Source organism: Spermophilus citellus, assembly GCF_964194105.1.
Source record: "Spermophilus citellus genome assembly, chromosome: 3".
Lineage (NCBI taxonomy): Eukaryota > Metazoa > Chordata > Mammalia > Rodentia > Sciuridae > Spermophilus > Spermophilus citellus.
The window spans coordinates 174,171,465-174,197,370 of record NC_138184.1 but is presented as its reverse complement, the minus strand read 5'-3'; the positions used below and the strand labels follow the sequence as shown (position 1 = coordinate 174,197,370).

General features: G+C 35.1%; 1 protein-coding gene across 6 annotated transcripts in view; it reads right to left on the bottom strand.

Moving 5' to 3' along the window:
• KMT2E (lysine methyltransferase 2E (inactive)) overlaps positions 1-25,906 on the bottom strand; it is a 92,509-nt gene that overhangs the window by 42,850 nt on the left and 23,753 nt on the right. For all 6 annotated transcript variants that reach the window (XM_081286023.1, XM_081286024.1, XM_081286025.1 and 3 more), the window contains one exon: positions 22,607-22,791. In XM_081286023.1, coding sequence (XP_081142149.1) covers positions 22,607-22,677 — 71 coding nt within the window. In that variant the 5' untranslated portion in view covers positions 22,678-22,791. The remainder of the gene's footprint in view (positions 1-22,606; positions 22,792-25,906) is intronic.

Below are 25,906 nucleotides of genomic sequence, written 5' to 3'. Positions count from 1 at the left end.
TCTAATATATATACTGTTAAATCTCTTAGTTTCAAAATGAATACCTGCTAATCAATATACGTGTGTGTGTGTGTGTGTGTGTGTGTGTGTGTGTGTACTGGGATTGAACCCAGGGAGGCTTTACAGCACACCTACATCCCCAGCCCTTTAAATTTTTATTTTGAGACTGAGTCTCAGTTAAATGGCTTAAGGCCTCATATTGCTAAGGCTGGTCTGGAACTTGACATCCTACTGCCTCAGCCTCCCCAGTTGCTAGGATTACTGTTATGGGACATCACACTCAATTACTACTATAAAATTTAAATACAGAAGTACATAAGAAAAGACTACCTGATCCCCAAACATTTCCACATTGATACTGCCATGTATCCCCCTCTAAATATTTCTATCCATAAATACCTATGTAATTTTTGTTTTTGAAAACTAGGACTATATGAACAAATTGCTTTAAATGACAATATGCATCTACCTACCTTATTCTTGGTAATAATTGCTTATTTCATGATATGAATGAACTACAACTTAACAACTATCCTAACAAATTATTTCCATTTCTTACAGTTAAAACTATCACTGCACTTGTACACCTCCTTCATATATCTTTTCTGCATATATAGTATTTAAACAACATAAATCCCTGGAGGCACAATGCTGAACAAAAAAGGGTAAATGCACATAAAACTGATACACATTGCCAAGCTGCCTTTGATTATTTCAATTGTGTCCTTTAAAAACTATACAGAAGTTGGGCATGGTGATGCTTGCCTACAGCTATGCAGAAGGTTCAGGCAAGAGGATCCCAAGTTCAAAGCCAGCCTGGCAATTTATTGAGATCTTATCTCAAAATAAAATAAAAAGGGCTGGGAAGTTTGGCACGGTGGTGCACACCTGTAATCCTAGTAACTCAGGAGGCTGAAGAAGAAGGCTCAAAAGTTCAAACCCAGCCTCAGGGGGCTAGGGTTGTGACTCAGTGGTAGAGCACTTGCCTAGCATGTGTGAGACACTGGGTTCGATTCTCAACACCACATAAAAATAAATAAATAAATGAAGGCTCATCCACAACTAAAAATATATATATTAAAAAAAATAAAGCCTCAGCAACTTGAGGCCCTAAAATAAATAAGTAAGTAAGTAAGTAAGTAAGTAAGTAAGGGCTGGGGATACAGCTCATTGATGGAGAGCATGCCTAGCATGTATGGAAGTCCTTGGTTCAACTCCTAGCAAAAAAATTAGAGAAATAAGTGGAGTTTAGCAATGATGCTTACCATGTATATAAGGTAAGCTTTTAGACCACAGTCACACACACACACACACACACCTGTGGAGGTGGGGGCGGGGGAGCAGTGGTTTGCCAGGAATTGAACCTAGGTACACTTACTGAGCCACATCCTCAGTCCATTTTTTTTGTTTGTTTTTCTTTTAATTTTTTGAGAGAGGATCTCACTAAGTTGTTGAGACTGGCTTTGAACTCATGATCCTCCTGCATCAGCCTCCCCAGTAGCAAGAATTATAGGCATGCACCATTCACACCTGGTTAGACCACAGATATTATAAAGAAAGACATATTCTCATAGAGTTTCTGACCTTGAGAGTAGAATCAGGAGCAGCAGAAATAAAGAGGTATACAAAAATTATCATACAATGCAAAAGCAGGGTAAAATACCACAAAATAGATATGGGTAAATATTTAACAAAACTCCTTCCTCTTCTATATGAGTTTTTGATCGTAATTTAACTTTCTATTTCTGTTCCCCATAAAACCTGATTCATTATTTTACAATACACCTGTTAGGCATTTGATTGGTAAATTGTTTCTGGACTAAAAGAACTATTCCTACTTAATATGAGGATGTTATGGATTTGAACTTCTCTTTCTTGTACCTGACCTGTCACCTGAGAAACCAAAGAAAATGGGTCCTGGATGGCTGACAATACTCCTACGTGAACTGCTGCATGCTTCTACACTGAAGAAAAACACTGATGCTAAACTCTGACAAGCTGTCATTCCTCTCCAATATATCATGCAGACAGGCATCAAGTAAATTTCAATGTTTGGTTTAAACCTAATAAAACTTCACTGGAGTTGCAAAAGATCAAATTTCTAGGGTATAGACTCTAAGGAGTTCAAGAGAAGAATAAGGCTACTTGAACAATAAGAAGAATAAAGAACATCATGAAGTTTCACTGAGATGGGAACATTTCTGAAAGATACACAGGGTTTTGACCAGATATATGTTCTATTGAAAAAAATCCTATAAAAACTGTAGTAACAATGGAGAAAGGCAATACCCCATGCATATGCAAGGAGATAGGAAAACAACTCTTCAAGGAGTATGGAGAGGTCAGTTAGACTTCAGAGTAGTGTTTATTCATTTAGCAGTTTCTCAAAATTAGGTAATATACAAACCTCCTATAATAGAGGGGAGCTGGGATGTGGCTCAGTGGCAGAACATTTGCCTGGGATGCATGAGGCCCTGGGTTTGATACCCAGCATCGCAGGGGGAAAATGGGGGATGGGCTCTAGCAGTCAGAGAAATGCAAATCAAAACCACCCTAAGATACCATCTCACTCCAGTAAGACTGGCAGCCATTACGAAGTCAAACAACAAGTGCTGGCGAGGATGTGGGGAAAAGGGTACTCTTGTACATTGCTGGTGGGACTGCAAATTGGTGCAGCCAATATGGAAAGCAGTATGGAGATTCCTGGGAAAGCTGGGAATGGAACCACCATTTGACCCAGCTATTGCCCTTCTCGGACTATTCCCTGAAGACCTTAAAAGAGCGTACTATGGGGATACTGCCACATCGATGTTCATAGCAGCACAATTCACAATAGCTAGACTGTGGAACCAACCCCGATGCCCCTCAATAGATGAATGGATAAAAAAAATGTGGCATTTATACACCATGGAGTACTACGTAGCACTAAAAAAATGACAAAATCATAGAATTTGCAGGGAAATGGATGGCATTAGAGCAGATTATGCTAAGTGAAGCTAGCCAATCCCTAAAAAACAAATGCCAAATGTCTTCTTTGATATAATGAGAGCAACCAAGAACAGAGCAGGGAGGAAGAGCAGGAGGAAAAGATTAACATTATATAGAGTCATGAGGTGGGAGGGAAAGGGAGAGAAAAGGGAAATTGCATGGAAATGGAAGGAGACCCTCATTGTTATACAAAATTACATAAGAGGTTGTGAGGGGAATGGGATAAACAAAATAAGGAGAGAAATGGATTACAGTAGATGGGTTAGAGAGAGAAGATGGGAGGGGAGGGGAGGGAGGATAGCAGAGGATAGGAAAGGTAGCAGAATACAACAGTTACTATTATGGCATTATGTAAAAATGTGAATGTGTAACCAATGTGATTCTGCAATCTTTGTAATGTTTTGAATAACCAATAAAAAAATAATAAATTTAAAAAAAAAGAAAATGGGGGATGGGGTTTCTTTGGAGACTCGGATTTTTAAAAAATTACTATGCTATTAGATGATCTGTGTATTATCCACATAGAACACAAATTTAAACACATGCACTAAAATATCACAGCAGTATTAGGTATGAAGTGGTTTTCATTGAGAATGATTACAAATTTTCCAAACTTGAAATTAAAAAACCACATTTTTAAAACCTCAGAGAGTTCACCAAGCCACTAGGAGACAGTATTCATAAAACCCAGTTTGATACGGCATGGATTAAATGAACATTGAAGGTCTAATGTTCACAATGAACTGCCATAGATACAAAGATAAGACACTCTGCCTTCAAGAAATTTTTTTGTGGTGGCAGAGGGAATGGGGATTGAATTCAGGGCCACTAGACCACTGAGCCACATCCCCAGCCCTATTTTGTACTTTATTTAGAGACAAGGTTTCACTGAGTTGTTAATTGCCTTTCTGTTGCTGAAGCTGGCTTTGAACTCACGATCCTCCTGCCTCTACCTCCCAAGCTGCTGGGATTATAGTCGAGCACCACAACACCCAGTTAGAGATTTAAAAAAAAAAAAAATGACTTATTCATGGACCTTTATTTATTTATTTGTTTATATGTGGTGCTGAGAAACCCAATGCCTCATACATGCTAGACAAACACTCTACCACTGAGCCACAACCCTAACCCCTAGGAATTTTTAATAATATATTTTTCATCCATTCAATAAACATTTGAGCACACAGTAAGTACCAAGCAGTAGGATACTATATCAAATGCCGGAAATCAAAAAAGAAATGGTCCTTCTTCTCAAGAAATTGATTTATAGTACAAATACACAAATGATTTCAGTGTTATCATCAAATGTATACATAGGGGCCTTCATGAGAGTAATTACATATAATTAAGTGTTAAAGAATGAGGACTAGTGGTAGAGTGCCTGCCTACCATGTGCAAGGCCCTGGGTTTGATCCCCAGCACTGCTACAGAGGGTGGGGGGGGAGTTTTAAAGAATGACGAAACAGAGAAGTAAAAATAATGGAGCAAGTATTCCAGACAGAAGGCACACATGCAATCAGAGACAGCAGGAGGATTCATTTAAGCATGTTTACTTTAAGCATGATCATCTCTTCAGTAGCACAATTACCTATAGTACAAGTTATAACTTTTTTACAGTTCTACTTAAAACTTAATGAATCAAAAGTTTTAAAGATCAGGCTCAGAAATCTCCTTTTTTGGGGGGGCGGGGGATAAGGTTACCAGGAATTGACCACTGAGCCACACAGATAGCCCTATTTTGTATTTTTATTTAGAGACAGGGTCTCACTGAGTTGCTTAGCACCTTGCTTTTGCTGAGGCTGGCTTTGAACTCTCAATCCTTCTGCCTCAGCCTCCTGAGCTGCTAGGATTACAGTTGAGCACCACTGCGCCTAGCAGAAATTTCCATTTTAATAAGTACTTTAAGTTTTATGTTCATTGAAGTTTATGAAACACAAAACCTACAAGATAAAACTCAGAGCAGATGAAGTTGGAAGTGTGCTGGAGGAGCTATAGATAAGAGCCAATCGGTCAAAGACTCTTCTATTTAACTACATAAATATCTTATATTTAATTATATAAATATTTTCCAGATAACTGTGTCTGGAAAAGTACTTCACCACTGAAAGACATTGTGATTTAAAAATTTCCTAGTAAAAGTACCATCACTTTAAAAACAAAAATCAGTTAATAAAACTTTTTTTAAAGAGAGAGTGAGAGAGAAAGAGAATTTTTTAATATTTATTTTTTAGTTATTGGCAGACACACATCTTTGTTTGTATATGGTGCTGAGGATCAAACCCGGGCCACACGCATGCCAGGCGAGTGCTCTACCGCCTGAACCACATCCCCAGCCCTATAAAACTTTTTTTTTAATAGAGGTGCTGAGGATTAAACTCAGTGCCTCAGGCATGCTACATTCACAGCCCCCATCCTTTTTTTAAAAAATCCCCAATTTTATACTGAAACAGAGCCTTGATAAATTGCCTAGGCTAGCCTTGAATTTCTGCTCCTCCTGTCTCAGTTTTCCAAGTAATCCCAAGTAATTATAGGTGTGTGACACCATACACAAGGTTAAAACTATACAGGAGAATTTGATATCCTTCCTCCTTCTATCTTCTAATGTATCCTATCATGGTCAGAACACAGTCACTCAGATAAGTATGCAGTCAATTTCAATCTCACTCTAGTGACTATTTTAATTCTGCTAGTTTCTTAACTCTGTTAAATATTTTCCAGCTTCCCAAAATAGGTACTGAGGAGAACTGCTACTTTTAGCAAGCTGTAGCATCCAGTATGTTGAAATCACCAGGTTATAAAATATTTCCAGCTTTAATTTTTCTCTTTTTTTTTGGGGGGGGGGGGGTACTGGGGATTGAACCCAGGTATGCTTACCCACTGAGCCACATCTCCAACCCTTTTTTATTTGAGATAGGGTTTTAGAGCTCGATAAATTGCTGAGGCTGCCTCTGAACTTGCAATTCTCCTGCATCCGCTCCCAACTCATGGGATTATAGGCATATGCAACCACACCCACTAGTTCTTTCTCAATAAGTAAAACAGAATTAGGCAGAACATGAATATCCAACAATCATTCTTTCTAGGGATGTATCTCAGTGGTGAAACATTTGCCTAGCATGAGCGAAACCCTGGATTCAAACTTCAGTACTGAAAACAAATAACAAAAAAGTAATGAACTTTAGGGTTAATCATGAGACCTTCAAGCAATATGATTCATGACTCAGTTACTATACGTTGATAGTCATGAAGCTTTTATTTTAGTAAACAGATAAAAGAAGCTATGAAGTAAGATTATTTTGGAGAAGTATTTCAGATACTACTTCCTATAACAATGAAGAATGACCTCACAGGAGGTAATACAGAAGTTTCATTAAAACTGTGAAAAGAACAAAAGAGGAATGATCCAGGCAAAGGGAATAGCAACTACAAAGGACCTGAGGTAGAAGCGAATTTATAATGATCAAAAGAACAAGGAAGGGGCTGGGGATGTGGCTCAAGCGGTAGCGTGCCCGTCTGGCATGCGTGCAACCCGGGTTTGATCCTCAGCACCACATACAAACAAGGATGTTGTGTCTGCCGAAAACTAAAAAATAAAATATTAAAATTCTCTCCAAAAAAAAAAAAAAATCAACATGGTAGTAAACTAGTCCAAGAGAAAAACTGGGAAGAAAAAGTAAGAATTTATGGGCAGCTAAAATTTCAAATGAAATAAAGTCTCGGGAAGGTTTTTAAATGTAAGAATTGTATCATCTGATTTATACTTCAGAAGAATCAAAGGAGCTTCAACATAGAGAATTAATTACAGAAACACAAAGACTACTGTACCCCAGTGTCTAGTCAAGAAATGAATGACAAATAGCCGGACTCAGTGCCACATGCCTGTAGTCTCAGCTACATAGAAGGCTGAAGCAGGAGGATTGTTTGAGCCAAGGAGTTTAGGGGCAACATAGTGAGAGGTCAGGGAAGAAGAGAGACAAAAGCTCATATTTAGACAAATGGAGAAACAGAAGTGTAAGGATTCAAAATGTACTTTGGAGGGGGACACAGGACTGACCAATGAATTAGATGTGGAAAATGAGGGGAAAAGACTAATCAGGAGTGACACCTGAGAGAGGGTAGAGAGGGAGCCATTTAAAAAATTAGGTTAAGCCTAAATAACAACAAAAAGGAGACTTGGAGGCAGAAGATCATCGGGAATTCCAAATGAAGGTGTCAATTTTAACAGTGAATAGAGTATGAGAGCCGAGCATGGGGATGACATGCCTTGTAATCCCAGTGGTTAGGGAGGCTGAGGCAGAAGGATCATGAGTTCAAAGCCAGCAATGGCGAGGCATTAAGCAACTCAGTGAGATTATTTCTCTAAATAAAATACAAAACAGGGCTGGGGATATAGCTCAGTGATTCCCTAGTACCCCCCCCCCAAAAAAAAAAGTCTGACAGGAAATAAAATACCAGCATAAAGATGTCATTTAAAGCAAGGCAATAACTTAACAAATAAGTTTTAAAAACAGGGAGAGGGTTGAAATTTTCACTCAAACATTTAGAAACTGCTGGGCGCAGTGGTGTACGCCTGTAATTCCAGAGGCTCGGGAGGTTGAGACAGAAGAATATGAGTTCAAAGCCAGCCTCAGCAATTATGAGGTACTAAGCAACTCAGTGAGATTCTGTCTCTAAATAAAATACAAAATAGGGCTGGGAATGTAGCTTAGTGGTCAAATACCCCTGAGATCAATCCCGAGTACTAAAAAAAAAAAAAAATTTAGAGACTTTCATTTTGACTGCCATGTCAGTGCTCAGAAGGTTTATGGTTTTGGGTTGGGATGCTCAATTAGAACAGTCTATGCAAATATTCCAAATGTGCTGCCCACCAAAAATAAAATGAAATCTGAAACATTTATGGGCTCAAGTATTTTTGATAAGGGACACTAAACTAATACTTAAGGCAGTGAAGTCAGAGAAAAATGGTATTACTTATTAGAAACCTTATGAAGATACTTTCTTTGAATAAGAAGTTGGCAAGTGGCTAGAGTTGTAGCTCAGTAGTAGGGTGCTTGCCTAGTATGTACGAGGCATTGGGATGGATCCTCAGTACCATATAAAAATAAATAAAGGTATTATGTCCATCTACAACTAAAAATACTTAAAAAAAATTAGGCAAATCTAAGATTCCTGAATCCAATCCAGTCTGTTGCTTGATTCTGTAAATAAAGTTTTTACTGGAACATAGCCATGTTCATTCCTTTTCACCCATTGTCTACTCTCCAGATCTGAGTAATTATGATGGAAACTCTGTCACTGCAAGTCTTAAATATTTACTTTCTGGCCCTTTACCAAAAATTTTTGCTGACTTCTACTCTAAGAGTAGTTAAAACTTAATTAAAACTTAATTAAGTTTAAAGTAGTTAAAACTTTAATTTTTAAAATAATTTGGGAAGTAAAAAAGAATTTCCTAGAACTTATACTTTTTTAAAAAGTATTTTTTAAGAAAAAAAATCACACACCAAATTAAGTTTAAAAATAAGAATGCATGGAGAGCTGGGGCTATGGCTCAGTGGTAGAGCACTTGACTAGTATGTGTGAGGCCCTGGGTTCAATCCTCAGCACCACATAAAAAATAAATTAATAAAGTAAGGTATTGTGTCCATCTACAACTAAAAGCAATTTTTAAAAAAATCACTCCTGATGATACCTTGATTTGGACTGAAGCCTTTAGAAATAAGAAAAAAATACATGTGTTATTAAAATTAAAAAAAAAGAAGAAGAATGCATGGAGAAGCTGGGCACAATGGCACACACCTATAATTCCAGCAACCTGGGAGGCTTAGGTGGGAGGATCACAAGTTTAAGGCCAACCTCAGCAATTTAGCAAGTCTCTAAGCAGCCTACTGAGATCTGGTTTCAAAGAAATCTAAAAGGGGCTGAGGATACAGCTTATGGAAAAGAACCCCAGGTTCAATCCCAAGTACAAAGAAAAGAAAGAATGCAGAGAGGAAGGAAATCAACTACCTATAAAATTCAGTATTAAATGTCATGTTGAGCCAGGTATGGTGATACACACCTGTAATCATAGTAATTTGGACTAACACAGGAAGATAGTAAGTTCAAGATCAGCTTGGATGATTTAGCAAGACCCTGTCTCAATATAAAAAATAAAAAGGGCTGAGGGAGATAGCTCAGTGGTAAAGTGCCCCTGAGGTCAATCCCTAGTACTAGGCAGGAGGTGGAGGAAGTCATATGCTGACCTAGGTTAAATTTTAAAAATTCTACTCTGTTAATTAATCAAGTTTAAGTATCACAATGAGGGTTTAAAAAAAACACTATTTAATACTATATTTAGCTAAATAAAATATCATGGAACTTTTGGGCATTAAAAAAGAGACTTTTATACAAATGCCTACTATAGCTTCCAAAACAGTATTTACATTTCATTTTCCTCTTCATGAGAGAACAGTGATTTTCAAAGTACCTATGGTGAGAAAAGGGGGAAAAGTGCTCTAAGTCCCTCACTTCCACATCCATCACTCTGATAAGTACAGACAGTAAATTAACCCACAATTGATATTCGGCATTGGTACAGTGAAAAAATGCATAATATTGATCTAAAATAGACACGTGGGACATTACATTGTTCTGATACTTTATAATCCATGACTTTAGGGGAATTACTTAACCTTTCTTACCATTTATTTTCACATCTGTACAATGAAATAATATTTGAATCATGCTACAAAATGAAATGCAACAAATGTAAAACAACTTACCTTGCACAGAGGCGTTCAACAAATTTTAATTCTTTCTTCCCTTACTATTAAGTTGAACAATATAAAATTACTATGGATATTAGACCAATTTTGATTTATAAAAATGGCATTCATGGCTGGGCGGTGTGGCACATGTCTGTAATCCCAGTGACTCAGAAGTCTGAAGCAGGAGAATCTCAAGTTCAAGGCCAGCCTCAGCAACTTAGCGAGACCCTGTCTCAAAATAAAATAAAAAAGGGCTGGGGGTGTAGCTCAGTGGTAGAGCACCCTTGGTTTCAATCCACAATATCACCAAAAAGGGGAGTGTGATAATTCATACAATTCAACTTAATACTGCAAGAATCAACAGTGTAGAAAAGAGTTATCACAGAAAGGCCTGCTTCCAAGGCTGGTCCTTTGCTGCTATTTGGGAACTTCTCTGGTAAACAGTTCCTTACACTGGAGGGGAGTGAGCGAGACAAAAAATAAACTTTCCTTAAATGATAAGGGTGTGATTCATTTCTCTCCTTGTTTATTTTCCCATTCCGGAACAACCAATAAAAAAAAAATGATAAGGGTGTGGTATTACTGTGTCTAAATGTTTGTATAAACTATATGATTTATGCTGAATACCTGCTTTCCTTCTGGGAGTGGAAATTTGGTACATGCTAGGCTGATGGAGACTATATGCCAATCTCCAGTGGACATTTCACATGTGTTGTCAAAATTCACTGCTATGGAATTAAGTGCATCCAATGTAAATCAACAGGGAAAGGTCTGCTTTTCTGCATTTCATCTCATATGCTTTTCTTCCTTTGATGACTTGTAGTCTTTTGCTGTAATAAATCTTAGCTATGAGTAAAACACATGCTGAGTTTTGTAAATCTCTGTAGCAAATTACTGAACATTGGTCTTAGAAACACCTAATAAATCAACTTTTTAAATGTAACTATTTTCTAAGACAATTTTGTTTAACTGCATTATTTATGACCTTGATGTCTCACAATACATTATATAAAATTTTGAACATTTTACATAAAATCATAATGTAATACCCTCAAGACTTAAATTCTAAAAATCTTTCTTCTACAGTGAATGTCCCAAACTGCCACTACATTTCTTTCTTCTGAATAGACACAAACTTTCAGGAATGCAATCTAGCAACATGTATCAGTAGACTTAAGATCATCTTGTACTCCATTTGACCTAGGAATTCAAGATCACATTTACTCTAAGGAAATCATTCAAGATATACATTAAAATTTTTATCCTGAATTGTTATTTTACTCTAACTTATATATTCTATAAAGGATTCATCAAGTTTTGATGTATACTATACTGGACTATGAAGAACTCATTCAAACAAGAGTCTGAACATTAGTATGAAAAACCTATTCAAGCCCAGCACAGTGGTGCATGCCCATAATCCCAGCAACTCAGGAGGCTGAAGCAGGAGTATTGCAAATTCAAGGCGAACCTCAGCAACTTAGCAAGACCAGTCTCTCAAAATTTTAAAAAATTGAGGTGGATTGCAGGGTGTAGCTCAGAGGTAAAATGTTCCTGGGTTCATCTCCCAGTAAAAAACAAAACAAAATAAAAAACACTCAAGACAACAACAAAAAAATCCAACACATTCTAATTTACTGTTAAAGGCAAATTATACTATAATATAGTCAATATGATACCACTTTGATTACCCTGTACTGTGTACTTGAATATACAGAGAAGGAAAAAAAATTCTAGTGGGTATATACCAAAATATCATTAGTGATTATCATTTCTGTATAGACAGATTAAGATGTTTACTTCCTTTAGGCAATGTTTTCAGAAATATGCACAATAACTACATTCTATTCATATTTTTAAAAGGTTAAGGGCTGGGAATGTAATTCAGTAAGTGCAGGTGCCTAGTAAGCATGAAGTCCTGGGTTCAATACCCAGTTTCATAAATAAATACTTTCTGTAAGCTTTTGAAAAATATATCAATCATTGACACAAGACAGTTAAGGAAAAACTCAGTTGTTGCATATAAAAGACTTCTAGCCCTCAAGTCCTTTAAAGCAGAAAAGGATAATATTCTTTCCATAGAAGGTGCATTAGGAATATAGACATAAATTAAGTAAAGTTCCTGCTGTATAGAAGCTCATAGTCTAGTGGGGAGTAAGAGAAAGTTAAACACTTTACACTGAGAGAAAAGAAATCCAATTTTGAAAAGAAAAATAGGAGGGAATAGAAATCAAGCTAGATCAATTGGCATGAATGAAGAGGGAGACCTGCAAAAAGGTTTATTAGAGTAATGATATGCATTTTGAAATACCTTGAGCATAAAATGAACCTATGCATGCCAACATACACATACATACAGAAGTGAGAGGCTGAAAAGAGTAATTACAATATATACAAAAAAATCTTTATACACAATTAGGAAGAATTTGAATTTACATTTAAAGGCAATAGAGAAATCAGTGATGGAAAAGAAAGAAAACTAAATGACTTATTTGCTTTTAGAAAGATCATGATTTGTACATGTTGTTGCCACTGGGTGAAAAATAATACAAGAGGGCTTTTTTGGTGTTCATTTTTTGAAGAGGGCAAAAAGGGAAAGAAGACACTAATAATGAGGATACTAATGATTTTACTGAGTTTGAACTTTTGAGGTGTTTAACTTAAAAGGTCTAGTAATACAGAGGGCTAGATGGGCAGAGCTCAAGAGACAGATGAGATTAAGAGTGATACAGACACCATGAGCATGTGAAAACAGTGAAAGTTACAGAAGTGAATGAAATCTCCAGAATAGTTTACAAAGAAAATTAAGTACACAAATACTTATGAAATAAGAAAAGAACAATTTTAAAAAGTCATAAAAAGAGAGCAAATGAAAAAGTTTGGCATTTCCTCAAAATGTTAAATATGGAATTACCTTATGACCCAGTAATTCCACTCCTATGTAAATGGAAGGTCTCTGACTTACGATGATTCAACTTATGATATTCAACATTATGATAGTGGGGAAAGCAAAATATATATCCAGTAGAAACTATACTTGGAACTCTGAATTTTGATATTTTTCCAGGCTACCTTGACTGGGCAACAGCAGCAAGCCCACAGTATTCAGTCAGTCTTGTAATCACATGGGTACATATTCTACAGTGTATTGTGGGCTAAGCTATCATAAAGATTAGATGTATCAAATGCATTTGACTTGAAATATTTTCAAATTGAAATTTTTCAACTTAATATGGGCTGACTGGAATTTAACCCAATTGCAAGTCATAAAACATCTGTATGCTCCCAAAGAAGTGAAACAGGAAGTTAAGGAGATAATTGCACACGAATGTTAATGTTAAAAAAGTATTATTCACAATAGTCAAAAGATGGGAACAACCCAAACATCCACCAACAAATAAATGAATAAACAAAATACAGTACATTTATACAAAATATTGTATAATTTATATTTATACAATAGAGTTATTATATAATAGAGCCATAAAAAAAGTTATCAAAAGGGCTGGGGCTCAGTGGTAGAGTGCTTGCCTGGCATGTGTGAGGCCCTGGGTTCGACCCTCAGCACTGTATATAAACAAATAAATAGATAAATAAATAAAAGGTCCATTGACAATTTTTTTTTTTTAGAAAAGGAATCAAATTCTGATACATGATATTACATGGATCAACTCTGAAAACATGCTAAGTGAAATAAGCTCAGCACACAAGAATAAGTATTTTCTTTTGTTTTAATTGTAGTTGGACACAATACCTTTATTTTATTTTTATGTGGTGCTGAGGATTAAACCCAGGGCCCTGCATGCACTAGAAGAGCACTCTACCACTGAGCCACATCCCCAGCCCCAAGAATAAATATTTTATGGTTCTATTTATAAGAGATACCCAGAATAGGCAAAGAGAAATCAGAAGAGGCTACAAAGTGCTGAAGGTAGAGGGAAGGAGGTACTATTTAATGAACAAAAAGGTTCTTTTTAGGGGGATTCAAGTGTAAAAACAAATGGGAGGCTATACAACATTGTGAATGTAATTTAATGCCACAGAACTGACACTTAAAAATGAATAACAAGGGCTGGGGATATAGCTCATTTGGTAGAGTGCTTGCCTAGCATGCACAAGACCCTGGGTTCAATCCCCAGCACTACAGGGAAAAAAAACAAGGCAAATATTATACATATATGTATCTTCCACAATCAAAGAAAAAAAAAAGAATATTTTCACTAATGCCAAAGGTATAGAAAGTTTTTATTTTAATTTTTTTTTTTTTAGTTGTCAATGGATCTTTATTTTACTTACTTATATGTGGTGCTAAGAATCGAACCCAGGGCTTCACTCATGCTAAGCAACCACTCTATCACTGAGCTACACCCCAAGCCGTAGAAAGTTAATAGAATCAAATCTTGCTGCAAGACTAGGCAATACAGGGCTGCAGGTGTAATAGTAGTAAAGCATGTGCTTATCATGTGCAAGGCCCTGCGCCAAACACACACACACACACACACACAGACCAAAAAAAAAAAAAAAAACAACAACAACAACAAGCAATACAATGCCTAAAAAAAAATATGTATTATGTGAAAACACAATTGTATGCAAGAGGTCAGAGAATAAAGGAAGAGCCAGCCAGTACACTGGCGCACACCTATGATCCCAGTAACTAGGGAGGGAAGCTGAGGCAGGAGTATCACAAATTCAAGACCAGCTTCAGCAACTTATTGAGATCCTGTCTGAAAATAAAAAAATTAAAAGGGCTGGGAATGCAGCTCAGTGGTAACAGAACCCATGGGTTTAATCCCTAGTACCATCCCAAAAGAGGACGATGCAAGGATTCTTCAAGTTATCTGAAAACAATTACAGAAATGAGAGGCACAGATAAAACAGAGAGGGTCAAGATTTAATCCAAACTAGCCAGACAGGACCTACTCCTGACCCTTTAAGGTGGTGTTTGTGAGCTGTAAAATGCTATTGCTAAGCCTTAAATAATTACAACAGGTACTAGTTTGCATCTGGCCCTAAGGGAGTTTCAGGGTGTGGTTTCCTTTCTCTCTGAAACATTAGAGACTGAGAGTAGCATTGTCCTGGACTAAAACTGGTGGTGGAGGCCACCATTCCCAAACACGCCACCTTGAAGCTATTCATGGAGGAAGTGGGTTAGGAATTGCTCAGGGTAATAGGGTCTCTTCTGATCCAAAGTAACATTCAGGTACTATCCTAGGAGGCATGTATAAAGATCATGCTGTCCAACTTTTGGTTTTACAGATCAGGAGATGACTAAGAGCCACACATTTGAGATTCAAGCCCTAATCCTACCACGAAAGTCACTGTGCTTCCTTCCTTGTGACATGCCACATAACCACTCTGGTTTCAATTTTCACATTTGTAAAATGAATTCTTAAGTAACAAGATATTTTAATAGAAAAGTGAATGTGCAAGCCCAGATCTCTTAAAGAGATCTAGCACTTTTCCCCATCAAACTGTACTGCCCAACTATTCCTGTGAAATTTTCTACAGTGATATTTATGCCTGTGGACTAGTGACTTAATTAAGTAGCCTGTATAACAAAATGATACTAAGCCTTAGAGTTACAAATTCTGATAATTTTGAATTTATACCACCTTAATTTTCATTACTTCACTAAAATTACAAATACGGAGAACACATTTGGTCATCAAAAGTAAAATTTTTAATGTAATATTCTTGAAAACGAGCTATTTTGAAATGTTATAGTTCTAAATTAACAACAAAAACTTTGAAGAACTACCACCTTTCTGTTTGCAGTAATCTATGTGATGTCTCCACATTTTCCCAAACCACTCTACAAATCTAAATTCTTTGTTTATAATAAAATGTCCTCATTCTTTTAAAGATATCACAAATTATCATCCAAGCCACATTATATATTCTTAGCATAGACATTTTAAAAAATTAGGTGAATTGAAAATCTAAGAGGAAAAAAAGCCAATCATTAAACCGAGAAGCAATTAGAAAAAACAAAACAAAAAAAAAGCCCCAGATAATGAATTTTTATGATTTTCTTCTACTTCAACAAAAATTTAATTTCCTCCTTATAGTCCTTTAAAATATAGGTAAATTCTGATGAAAAGTTAAAACCAGTGTTTTAGGTAAAACCTCTAATTCTCCCCCTTAATATTAAAACTTTCAATCACACACACTGGGTATCACTAATGGATAGAGTGTACTAATTGTCCTATATGCTGTATAGAAGATCTCCAGGAGTTCTCAATAGCTTCTACCAATCTGTAACCAAAATCTGTCCATTTCTTTCATCCCTCTGACATTTCTACTATTTAAAAATAGACATTAAAATTATAAGAAATTCTAAAATGGGAAGCAGGTTTGGTATGAAAATTGGTCTCAGTTTATCACATGTAGCATTTTACTTTAACTCTTCTATTAAGAAAAACTGGCTCTCCTGTCTTACGTGGTAGCACGGATCTGGAGCCATGCAACCTGGGTTCAAACTTAAGCCTCCATTTTATTAATTTTGTGGTCATGGGTAGGTCTGTTAATCTCCTTGAGTGTTGAGTGGTATTGCTTCCTAAAATGGGAATAAAGCCTGCCTGACTTTTTTGCTGGGATAATTAGGAGATCCTATATTAAAAAAAAAAAAAAAAGTTGCTCAAAGTTGGAGAGCTTCTTAACACCACATTATAGACAGTCGTATGGATTCAACTGAAAAAAACTATCAGAAAAATCTGCTTTTGATTAATATAAAACACATGAAAAACTCAGCATCATTCTAAGAACAGTTGTCCCCAGCTTCTGTCAGTACTGAGGATGAACCCAGTAGGGCTCCACCCTGAGCTACATTCCCAGGCCTTTTTATTTTTTTTGAGACAGACTAAGTTGCCCAGACTGGCCTCAAACTTACAATCCTCCTGCTTCAACCTCCCAAGGATTCTAGTATTCTATGTTAGAATAGAATTTTAAAACAGGGCTTTTAAATATTAAAGCCACATTTAAATGAAAGCACTTCCAAATAAAGATCTAAGCAAATTAATATCCACTTTTAGTTTCTTAATGGTGATTAAAGGTAAAGAAATAATAAGCAAAAAGCTAAGCACTACGGCTAAGGATTCAGTTCAGTGGTAAAGCACTTGCCCTAGCATCACAAGGATGGGGGTCAGTCTCTAACACACACAAAAAAACACTAGTGAAAATAGACAAATAAAAAGATATGAGAACATTTCAATATACATAATACATTTATCATCTTTGAGTACTAAAAGTACTCAAACACCAACAAATTAATGAATTCTGACAGTAGGTTGCTCTAGTGACAATGACATGACAATATCATATACTATAGCAAAATATGAGGTAAAAAATGTGTTGATTCTCAGAAATGTGGAGTAAAAAAATGTCATATCAATACTTCAATCCCAACCTCTTCCTTCAAATGAAGATACCCAAGTCTAGAATAATTAAGTGTCTTAAGGGCTCACTAGCATGTTCATGACAGAACAAAAGTGAAAGAATCTAGATATCTCTATTTGGTCCTCTCAATCCCCAGGCATAGTATAAGGAGTCTTCCTCCAAATAATTCATTTCTACTTACATGTAACATCTATTAATCTGTTCACTTTATCCAAAAAACATATAATGATTTCTAATGGTACTAAGGAAACTTAGTAACAATAATTCAAGCTTCCAATGCCAAGAAGGATTGGATTTTTTTCCCATTTATGCTTCTTTCTACTTTCCAGCTCCTCGGGAGTAGGTGGGGAGGGGGTATAACTAATTTAGAATTGAAATGTTAGAGCAGAAGAGGTAAAAAGTAAAAGAAGTTCTATTGTGATTAAAAACACATAATTCTAATAAACAGCTGAATTCTGGCTCAACTTTCCTAGTCATCAAGTGATAATGGGTTCTAGGCTCTTTACTTTCACAATTCCTTACTCTTAGCAAAACCTGGGGATTACATTTGTTGTATGCAGTCATATATTCCTGCTAGAACTGAAGCTACTACTATATGTCAAATCAAAGTAGTTCTTTGAAATAATATTACCAAAAGTGCTACAATAGAAAAAAACTAAATTCAACACATCATTAAGTTCTGCTTCTGCTGCTTATTTGCCGTGATCTCAGTTTCCTCAATCTATAAAATGAAAATGACAACAGCTAATTTATATCCTTATCCTTCTTGGTCAGAAAGAGCCTGTTATGTCTCACTTTCACAATTTTCGTAACAAACCTGTTCTTTTCTCCTCTGACATCCTTCTACCTTGTTATTTAGTCTCAGAGTTGCTTTATTCAATACAGTAGTCACTATATACATAGTCTAATGATTACTTGAAATGTGACTAGTTGGAACAGATAGGTGTGGAAGTGTAACACATAAACAGGATTTCAAGGACTAAGTGTGAAAAAAGGACATAAAACATCTCCATATTTTATCCTGATAATATGCTAAGATAATGCTTTAGGTATATTCACTTAAGTAAAATACATAACAACATTGATCTCATCTCTTTAAAAACATTTAATATGGCAACTAGAAAATTTTAATTACATATGTGACTCATTACATTTCTAAACTCTCTGGTCTTAAGAGTTTTGACTTTCCAACTGATTATAATTTCCTTAGGAATAGGGATAAAATTTTAAACTTTACTTTTTTAACCCCTACTCTCTAGCAAAACACTTTTTACATAGTAGGTGCTTATAAATGATGGTCCAAACTGTGCTTCCTCTTGACTTGCTAGTTTTCAAAATTATGCCATAACAAGAAGTCTATTTCTAACATTAGCCTACATTTATGGACATGGAGCTAATCAAAGGACTCCACAGACATAGTTTCCTGGTTTAAAAAATTTGTTAACCAGTTTTTTTCAAAATTATATTAATACCTTGCTCATTTTCCCTTTAATATTATTTTTCCATGTTCTTTTATTGTACCAATAATTATACCAGTCAGTTATCATGTTAACCTGTATGCTGTCATTGCTATTTTTCAAATCTAGGAACAAATGACTATGCTAAGATTCAAGAGTGGCTAGAAGGCAATTTCTTAGGGTTTTATACAAGAGTCTCCACTATAAGTAGCTTTTTTCAATTCCATTTTTATTCACTAGATGTACGTATTGGTTTTTGATTTTATGCATAAAGTTATTTTTAAATAAAGCACTTTTAGTTGAATTGGACTGTGGAAAGTTTACAATTGCTTTACGAAGAAATATAAGCCATGAAACAAAATTTTATTCTTCTTACAGAGCAGATATCCCTAATTCACAGTCTATCAATTCTTAGTAACCAGTTATTCCAAAAGTACTTTAAAATTATTCTTTTTAGTTCAAGGGTTTAGGAAGGTCCAACTCTAGTCAAGGCAATGGTTAAATATAAATAGAAAATATAAGGTCTCTATCCTCAAGGAAAGACAAAATGAAATCAAAATTGAAATTGCCAAAACTTACTGATGAGTGGAAAACAATTATATAATAAAGAAAATGGAGCTAGTGGGAATGAGTTTTATTTTAGAGATACAATTATCCCAAAATAAATGTTATTAGGAACTAAAACACTAGCATTTAGCAGACCCTTTCTTCATAGATCTTGAAGTAAACTTTCAATTTTCTACCCATAAAATACTAGTCTACTAGGGTAGACCAGATGAGCATAAGTGATCTAATAAGTTTTCTTTCATAGCCTTAGAAGTGAGTATAAATTTTGATCCAATACATTAACTTATTCAATATAAAAACATTGAGTACCTTCCAAATTTTAAATTAGTTTATTAGTGATACACTGTATTAGTACAATCTTTTTAAAAAATATGCAATAAAAACTATACGCCCATAATACAATAAAATATAATCCTTTTTAAAAACACTTTATTTTGAAATAATTATATATTCATAAAGAGGTTACAAAGGGAACATACAAGGGAATTCCATGCATCCTTTCCCCAATCTCTTGCTTTCAGTGTTTTTTTGCTTGTTTTTGTAGATAAGGTCTCACTATGTAGTCCAGGGTCACCTCAAATTCCTAGGTTCAAGTAATCCTCCTGCCTCGGCCTCCCAAGTACTGAGTACCTGGGACTATAAGCATGTGCCACCACACCCAACAAGCTCTTCCATCTTATATAACTTTAGTATCTTTTCATGATATATTGAAAGTAAAAAGAAAGACATATGATAGTTATATAAAATTTTCTCATGAAAACATTTCCAAAGTTTATATTTTCATGGAAAAGGGGGAAATGTGACTTAAGGGTCTTTCTGAGCTTACAGGTCTTACATAAAAAAGGAGAATTTAAAAATACAAAAATTCTGATGGTTGGTCTCATAACAAAATTTGGCACTCTGCCTTCTGAATTATGTCTGAGGGACATACACCTTTGCAAGAAACAAAAAAACTTTTCCAGAATCAGAAGTATTTAAGGATTTGACTCCATAATATAAGTCACAGTTATCCTATAATTATATATGTATCCTATGAATATATTTAACAAAAAAACAGGCAGCTATTTATTTACCCCCTCTACTACTCTCTTCCAGCAAGTTATTCATTCCTTTGTAACTGTATAATTAACACAAGGCTTTGTATATTGCCTCTGTAAATTGCCTTTTAGACACATAATAGTCACATGAACAAAGCAAAGATCTCTCTCTCACACATTGTATACTAGACTAATTATACATAAATATATTTATATAAATAAATAAATAAGGAATGTAGAGGTTAATATTTCTAGAGAGCAAATAATTTTTTATTATTACCCAAATGCCTATAACTCATTAGATTTGGATATGTATCTATTGGATACTTTTTTTTTTTAGGTTTTTTTTTAAAAGAGAGAGTGAGAGAGGGGAGAGAGAGAGAGAGAGAGAGAGAGAGAATTTTCATATGTATTTTTTAGTTATTGGCGGACACAACATCTTTGTTTGTATTTGGTGCTGAGGATCGAACCCAGGCCGCACGCATGCCAGGCGAGCGTGCTACTGCTTGAGCCACATCCCCAGCCCCATCTATTGGATACTTTATGTTTTTTTTTTAAAGTCCAGGGACTGGGCAATATTAATTCAGTGGTAAAGTACTACTTGCCTAGAATGCACAAGGCCTTGTGTTTAATCCTAAAACTGCAAATTAAAACACAACAAAAAAAGAAACAAAGGGGCTGGGGATGTGGCTCAAGCGGTAGCGCACTCGCCTGGCATGCGTGCGGCCCGGGTTCGATCCTCAGCACCACATACCAACAAAGATGTTGTGTCCGCCAAGAACTAAAAAATAAATATTAAAAAAATTCTCTCTCTCTCTCTCCCCCCCCCTCACAATCTCTCTTTAAAAAAAAAATTTAAAAAAAAAAAAAGAAACAAAGACTAAAATTTAATACTTTCAACCTGGTGCCTCTCAATTCTTGCTTCTGGATTTCCTTCCTTCATAGTATCCGTTTTGGCACAATGAGTGACAGTTAATTTTCCTAATAGGGCCTTGTTTGGGAATGTTTTTATTTACCAAAACCAAAACCAAAAGCAACTTATATGTAGTGCAGACAGAGAATCTATTTCATTTATTTTCATTGGAATTAAATTGTGTAATTTATAATGGTTTTTAAAAACCATGTAATAATCATACAGTTAAATGTACTGTGTAGCATAAGAGTACTAGAGAGCATCTATGTGTCTTTCCCAATGGCAGAACCAGGAGTAGTAAAAACAAAATGCTTCTAGACCACTAGAAATGCCAGCAAAAGGAGGAACAGTAAGTCTATTTTCTTGCGTTCCATGTGACAATTTCTGGAGTCCTAAAATAAAGAAAATTTTTCCTTTTTTTAAAATTTAAATTACATTTTATCTAGTATCCTGCAGTCAGTCCCATTAAGTAAGATACATCTATACACTCAACTAGATAATAAACATTTGAGCTTTCCATCCCTCAGCTCAATACTCACTTGAACTTAACAACTTTCATAGCAATAACTTAGAATTTAAGTAGCAAGTCACTCAAAACCAAAAAAGACATTTAAGTCTATGCAGACAAGTACCTATTTCCAAATAGTCTAGAGGCAAGGTAAGAATCTTTCATCGAATCCTTCAGAAATGGCGCCCATAAAAACAAAAGTTGTCAAAACAATAATCTAGCAGGAAGCACTCCCTTTATTCTATTTAAAAATGACTTAAGTTTATTTTTCAACTCAACTTTCTTTTTAAAAAATGAAAATCCTAAACTTAAATGGATAGCATAATATATGGATGTATTGTTAGTTAGGATTAAAATATAAAGCTTATGGCTGGGGTTATAGCTCAGAGATAGAATGCTTGCCTACTGTGTGAGGCCATGGGTTTATATCCCCAATATCTCAAGGTGAAAAAAGATTAAAATTTAAAAGCAAATTACTTTCCAATATATATATAAATAAAAAATCTTAACATTAAAACAACCTATTATCTTCTTTTTGGGGAAGAGTGAAAGTACTAAAGATTGAGTCCAAGGACACTTTACCAGTGAGCTATATTCCCAGCCCTTTTAAAATTTTTTATTTGGATACAGGGTCTCATTAAGTTGCCCAGGCTGGCCTTGAACTTGTGATCCTCCTGCTTCAGCCTACCGAGTAGCTGGGATTACAGGCATGTGCCACCACACCCATCTATCTTGAAGCTTGATGCTAACAATCAGTAAATGAAAAAGACAAAAAATAATTCTTAAAAAACACAGCATTTTGGCTCAAAAGTTATTAGCAGAAGTAATCTTAGCTAAAGAAATTTTGGCCCTTAAGCTTCTGATATTTCAGCTAAAAATACAAAAAGACAAAAAATATAAATACAGATTAAGCACTGGTTGGTTATACTAAAATGATTGTATAAAATATTTTCCCCTTCTCAATCCAAAAATACCTTGACTTAAATACTTACTCTGAGCCTGCAGCCATTTCCAAGTATGACGTTTCTGCTGTATCAACCCCCAATGGGATCACTATGCTCATGACGTTCGCCTCTGGTAAATTCGATTACTATGGAGTCCTATGCATTGGTATCCAAAACACTGGGGCATGCCAGCCACAGTGCTCATTGCAAACATCTAAGTGCATCCACAAACCCTGTTTAAAAGAAATGGGAACAAAACAGTTAAGAACTATCTTAACTAGCTACAATCACACTGTATAATAATAGTAAATAACAGGTAAAGAAAGCATTCTTTATTAAGATCTCAAATGGCAATATGCTCAGTGAAGTATCTATTTCATTTATTTCTCTGGAATTAAGTTGTGTAATCATGATCAAAATAAAAGCTTCTGGGGGTATATTTCAGTGGCAGGGCCCATGTTTAACATGTGCAAGGTTCCCAAAACAACAACAAAAGAAAACAAGTTTCTGAATCATAATCTTCCTTAGGGAATGAATTTAGGATGCTACAAAAAGGATTACTGCCAGGTGCATGCAGGGATGCAGGCCTGTAATCCCAGCAACTCTGGAGGGCTGAAGCAAGAGGATAGAAAAATCAAGGCCAGCTTCAGCAACTCAGTGAGACTCTCTCTCAAAAAGAGTTGGGGATTTAGCTAAGTGGTAGAGCACCCCTGGGTTCAATTCCTAGTACCAAAACAAAACAAGAAAAAAAAAAAAAAAAAGATTACCTAAGACATATTCTAAGGGATATTGTTCAGTAAACAGCCAACAAATATTATTCATTTTAAAAGATAAAATTGGAACTTATTAGTATTCAAAAACAAGTCTTCTTGGTTCAGTGAGTAATCTAACAATATATTAACAACTTATCTAAGCACCATACTAAGCCCTTTTGCATGAATTGTCTATTGAAGCCTCACAGTCCTGAGGTAGGTATATCCATTTTACCACCTAGGAACACATAAAAAAAGGCTAAATAATTGAACTAAGGTTGCTCAGCTTGAGATGATACCAGAATTTGAATCAATGCTATTATACTATTTATACATGTATACAAAGAAAACTATTTAAAGTAAAAATCAATTTATTTTCCATAATATATAAATCTATGAATATCAAGAAAGAACTCTAGAGTTCTCTAGAGTCATTAACTGCACAGTTACTAACTCTGATTAATACCAGTTAGTAGAGAAAACTAATAAACTTGGTGTCTTTTAAACAAACTTATGACAGTAACTAAAAGACATTCAGTTTCAACATCAAGTTTCCTAATCTAAATTCACTCTATAACACTTGCTAAATATGTTGTTTTTAAAATATCTACTCAAAGTCTTTTCAATAATGACATAATACAACTTGGGAACAAAATCAACAATTCCATAAACTAGAAAACAACAGTCAATATAGTCCCTATCTGTTAATGCTATACCTGAAGTAAAGAAGAACAGTATTTCTTCAAATAGCAGTCCTTGCATTTATATTTAATTTTTACATTTAAACTTGACAATACCTGTAAAGGTCAATTTCTATTTCACAAATGGTATAAATTATAAGTTCAGACCTTCTGAGGAAAAAAATTAACAAAATGGGAAAATGAGATGTTAAAAATGGTTTTAATTCTATAAGAAAACCAGTCTTTACTTTTAAACAACGTGTAACTAGAAGAACACTACTAGATTATAAATTATTATAGTATAAAAATATACAATAAGCTAGACACGGTAGCACATGTATGTAGTAGTTCCAGTTATTCTGGAGGCTGAGGCAGGAGGATGGCTTATGCCCAGGAGTTAAGACCAGCTTGGGAAACAGCAAGACCCCACCTCAGAACAAAACAAAAATCTCCACACACACATAAAATCCTTTTCAAAATACAATAAATAGAGATAGGAGGGTAGCTCAGCAGCACTTACTTAGCATGTGCAAGACCCTGGGTTCAATCCCCAGCATGTTTTTAACAAAAAAACACAACTATTACCAGGTTCCATATTTACAAAATGGGGATTTACCCTTATAGGATTTCTATGAAAAAAATGAAATTAATGTAAAGCAGAAAGAATGTTTCACATATATTTAAGGAATTGATATACAGTACAGTTTGCACACCCCCAATGTGAAATTCAAAATACTCTGAAATCCATTCATTCAGATTTCAGACTTTTGGACTGGGGATGCTCAACTTGGAAAGTTAATGCAAATATCCCAAAATCACACTTCCAGTCCCGAGCATTTCAGACAAGGGATACTCAACCTGTAGTCACCTAACAAGAATTCTTATTTCATAACAAAACAACGTGTAACTAGAAAAACTCTGTAGTTCTCATTTAAAGAGAATCTTCTAATAGCTTTTGAAAGTAAAATAATTAAGGTTCTTTACTTGCCTTTTTTTTTTTTTTTTTTTTGGAGGGGTGGTGCTGGGGATTGAACCCAGGGCCCTGTGCATGCAAGGCAAGCACTCCACCAACTGAACTATATCCCCAGCCCTACTTGCCATATTTTTATCTTCACTCCACAAATTAAAAGTCTCTTCCCAAAATAACTGAAGCAAAGTGAACAAAAGGAAATGTCTTACCTTCTTTTCTGTCGCCATAACCATAGAAGAATTACTTCATAAATCCCATATTTATTAACTAGCACAAGGCTATAAAATTATAAAATTTCTATGTGACAAATGCACACAATGTATAAAACTACAAGTTTGTTCTATCCAGACGTTATATTATTTTGTATTTCCTTAAGATGCTAAAGACTTGGACCTAATAACAGGTACCAACTGCAATTAAAAAAAAAATCTTGTTAATAGCATCTGGTTGGTAGAGGTTTTCTTCAACTTTTCATCTTTATATAATACTTATGAGAAGTCTTGTATTTTTAGGTATATGTACGTTCAGTTGTGCATTTGTTTACCAGAGGTAGGAACTAGAAAGTAAAAAGCATGTTCTTATGTATTTTTAAGTAAACCAATAATATGTTTAATCTAAAATGATTTACTAGCATACCTATATAATGGTGTTTTCATTCTTAGATATACAATCCTCAATAAACACTATTTTGAGCTATTTTTAAATAGCAGTGAAGAACTTGCTACAACTTGGACAGTGGCTTTTATCTGTGTTATTTTTGCCTCTCCCCCTAATCTTTATTGTGCCTGGAACACAACATTACAAAGGATTGGAAAATGAATTATAGCTTCTAGGACAAATCACACCTCTGGCCTCACTAACTAAATGAACTGCCAATCTATATATCAAATGCTCTAAAAACAACTAGATGACATCCCCAGAACTTCATCTCTCTATAAACACAAAT